This window comes from Poecilia reticulata, linkage group LG13, assembly GCF_000633615.1.
Source record: "Poecilia reticulata strain Guanapo linkage group LG13, Guppy_female_1.0+MT, whole genome shotgun sequence".
In the NCBI taxonomy this organism is placed as follows: Eukaryota; Metazoa; Chordata; class Actinopteri; order Cyprinodontiformes; family Poeciliidae; genus Poecilia; species Poecilia reticulata.
The window spans coordinates 33,169,448-33,171,388 of NC_024343.1; the positions used below are offsets into that span (position 1 = coordinate 33,169,448).

The 1,941-nt window shown below is 37.8% G+C and overlaps 1 protein-coding gene across 1 annotated transcript in view; it reads right to left on the reverse strand.

Annotated features, from left to right (window-relative positions):
• arrb1 (arrestin, beta 1) overlaps positions 1-1,941 on the reverse strand; it is a 20,614-nt gene that overhangs the window by 14,816 nt on the left and 3,857 nt on the right. Inside the window, exon 2 of the mRNA XM_017308135.1 lies at positions 1,684-1,714. Within this exon, the coding sequence (XP_017163624.1) occupies positions 1,684-1,714 (31 nt within the window). The remainder of the gene's footprint in view (positions 1-1,683; positions 1,715-1,941) is intronic.

Here is a 1,941-nt window from a genome sequence, read left to right on the forward strand (position 1 = left end):
AGCTGAGCTATGCTATGGTATTTTATGCTATGGTTAGCTGTGCTACGCTATGGTATTTTATGCTATATTAGCTGTGCTATGCTATGGTATTTTATAGAATTCAACCTTTATTTAATAACCAGGATAAAATCTTCTTGAGATTAAAAATCTTTTTCCAAGTGTTGTCCTGGCAAGTAGCAGCAGCATAACTACAGTATTTACTTACCGATGGACACAGTTTCACTCGACATGCTATGCTATGCTACGACATGAAATCGTATGCTATGCTAATTTAAGCTATGACTGTGCGATGGTTGAACTACGACAGCTTTTGTGGCGTCAGAATCGCGTTGTCAGTTTTTGAACGAATGGAAGGAATGAGAGAGAGAGAGATCCGATTCCTCGGATAATTGTAAAAATATTCTATAAAGTACTCGATTACTAAAATATTCTTTTACAACAGCCCTGCTTTGTTGGTCCGTATGGGGCCCTCTGTCTGCTCTGAGTTTAACTCAGTGGTTGTTGCCCTGAGACGCAGCATTTCAGTCCAGGTTTCCTGCTAATCTGCTCATCAGCGTGAGTGAAAACCGGGAGACTAAAAACCGTTTAATCCCATTTAAGCAGCCGAGTGGAAACGTTACGGTTTTCAGTCTGGGTGTCAAATATGAGTGAAAATCTAAAATCTGTCTTCTTTAAGCACAGCTGACGGCATGTTCTTCTGTTCTGAGTTCAGTAAAATCCAGAAAAAACTGAATTATAAACTGTAATCTGTTAAAATCTGGTCCAGAGGAACTGAGGAAACGGGACGTGAGGATGAATTATGGATGAGATCAGCAGAAAAACCAAATCTGGCTGCATAACTTCAAACATTTCATGTTTATTTAGACATGAAATTATGTTTTACTAAACATTTTATTTTGTTGTTTTAGAAAAAACATGATTTTATATATAAATATTAAATTAGTGGACTAAACCAAAACCATTTTATATTTGAAAAATATTTCAGTTTTCAAATATAAATATTTATAGAAAATGAGGATAATATTCAATGTTATTGGACGGTTTCAGTGTAGGTCAGGGATGTCCAAACTGCGGTGCAGGGGCCGTTTGTGGCCCTTGGATTGATTTATCGGCCGGACTTTATTTTTATTTTCTCGGCCTGTCGGTTCTTTAGACTCGATGATTTTGGCCCCTGGTGTAGATAAATGTTAAGTATTTTAAATAGTTTAATTTTAAGATTCAAATTAGCTTGTTAGCGTTGTACAAGTGCAAAGAATAATCATTCTTTGATGGTTTTGTTACTATAGTAACAATCTGATGATACAAACTCAAACTTTTCTTTGTGTTTTGAAATTCTGAGGAACTTTAAATATTTATTTTAACAGATTCCAACAGTTTTTTTTGTTGCTCAGTTTGTAAAAATGTCATTTATTCAGATTTCAACTAGAAGAAGCAAACAGATCCTGATCTCTCAGCAGCAAACTGTGCCGCCCACATTCTAATGCCGCCCTGGGCTTCTGCCCATGAGGCCCATTTCAACCATCTGAACCTTCAGTTCACCAACATGTTCATTTTATAACTTCAGTTCATTTAGTTCAGTGGAAATGGAGTGTAATACTTTTAATACTTTGCTGCCTGCAGGACTCCGGGCCTCCAGAACGCGTCGCCTTGAAATAAAATGGAGGAGGATTTTCTGAGACTCACCTTCCCGTTGGGACTGGCCTTCTTAAACACTCTGTGGGCAGACAGAGACGGAGACGGAGACGGGTCAGGAACCAAATAAACCAGATCAGTTCAGTTCAGATCAGATCAGTTCAGTTCAGATCAGATCAGATCAGTTCAGTTCAGATAAGTTCAGTTCAGATCAGATCAGTTCAGATCAGATCAGATCATTTCAGATCAGATCAGATCAGTTCAGATAAGTTCAGATCAGTTCAGATCAGATCATTTCAGTTCAGATCA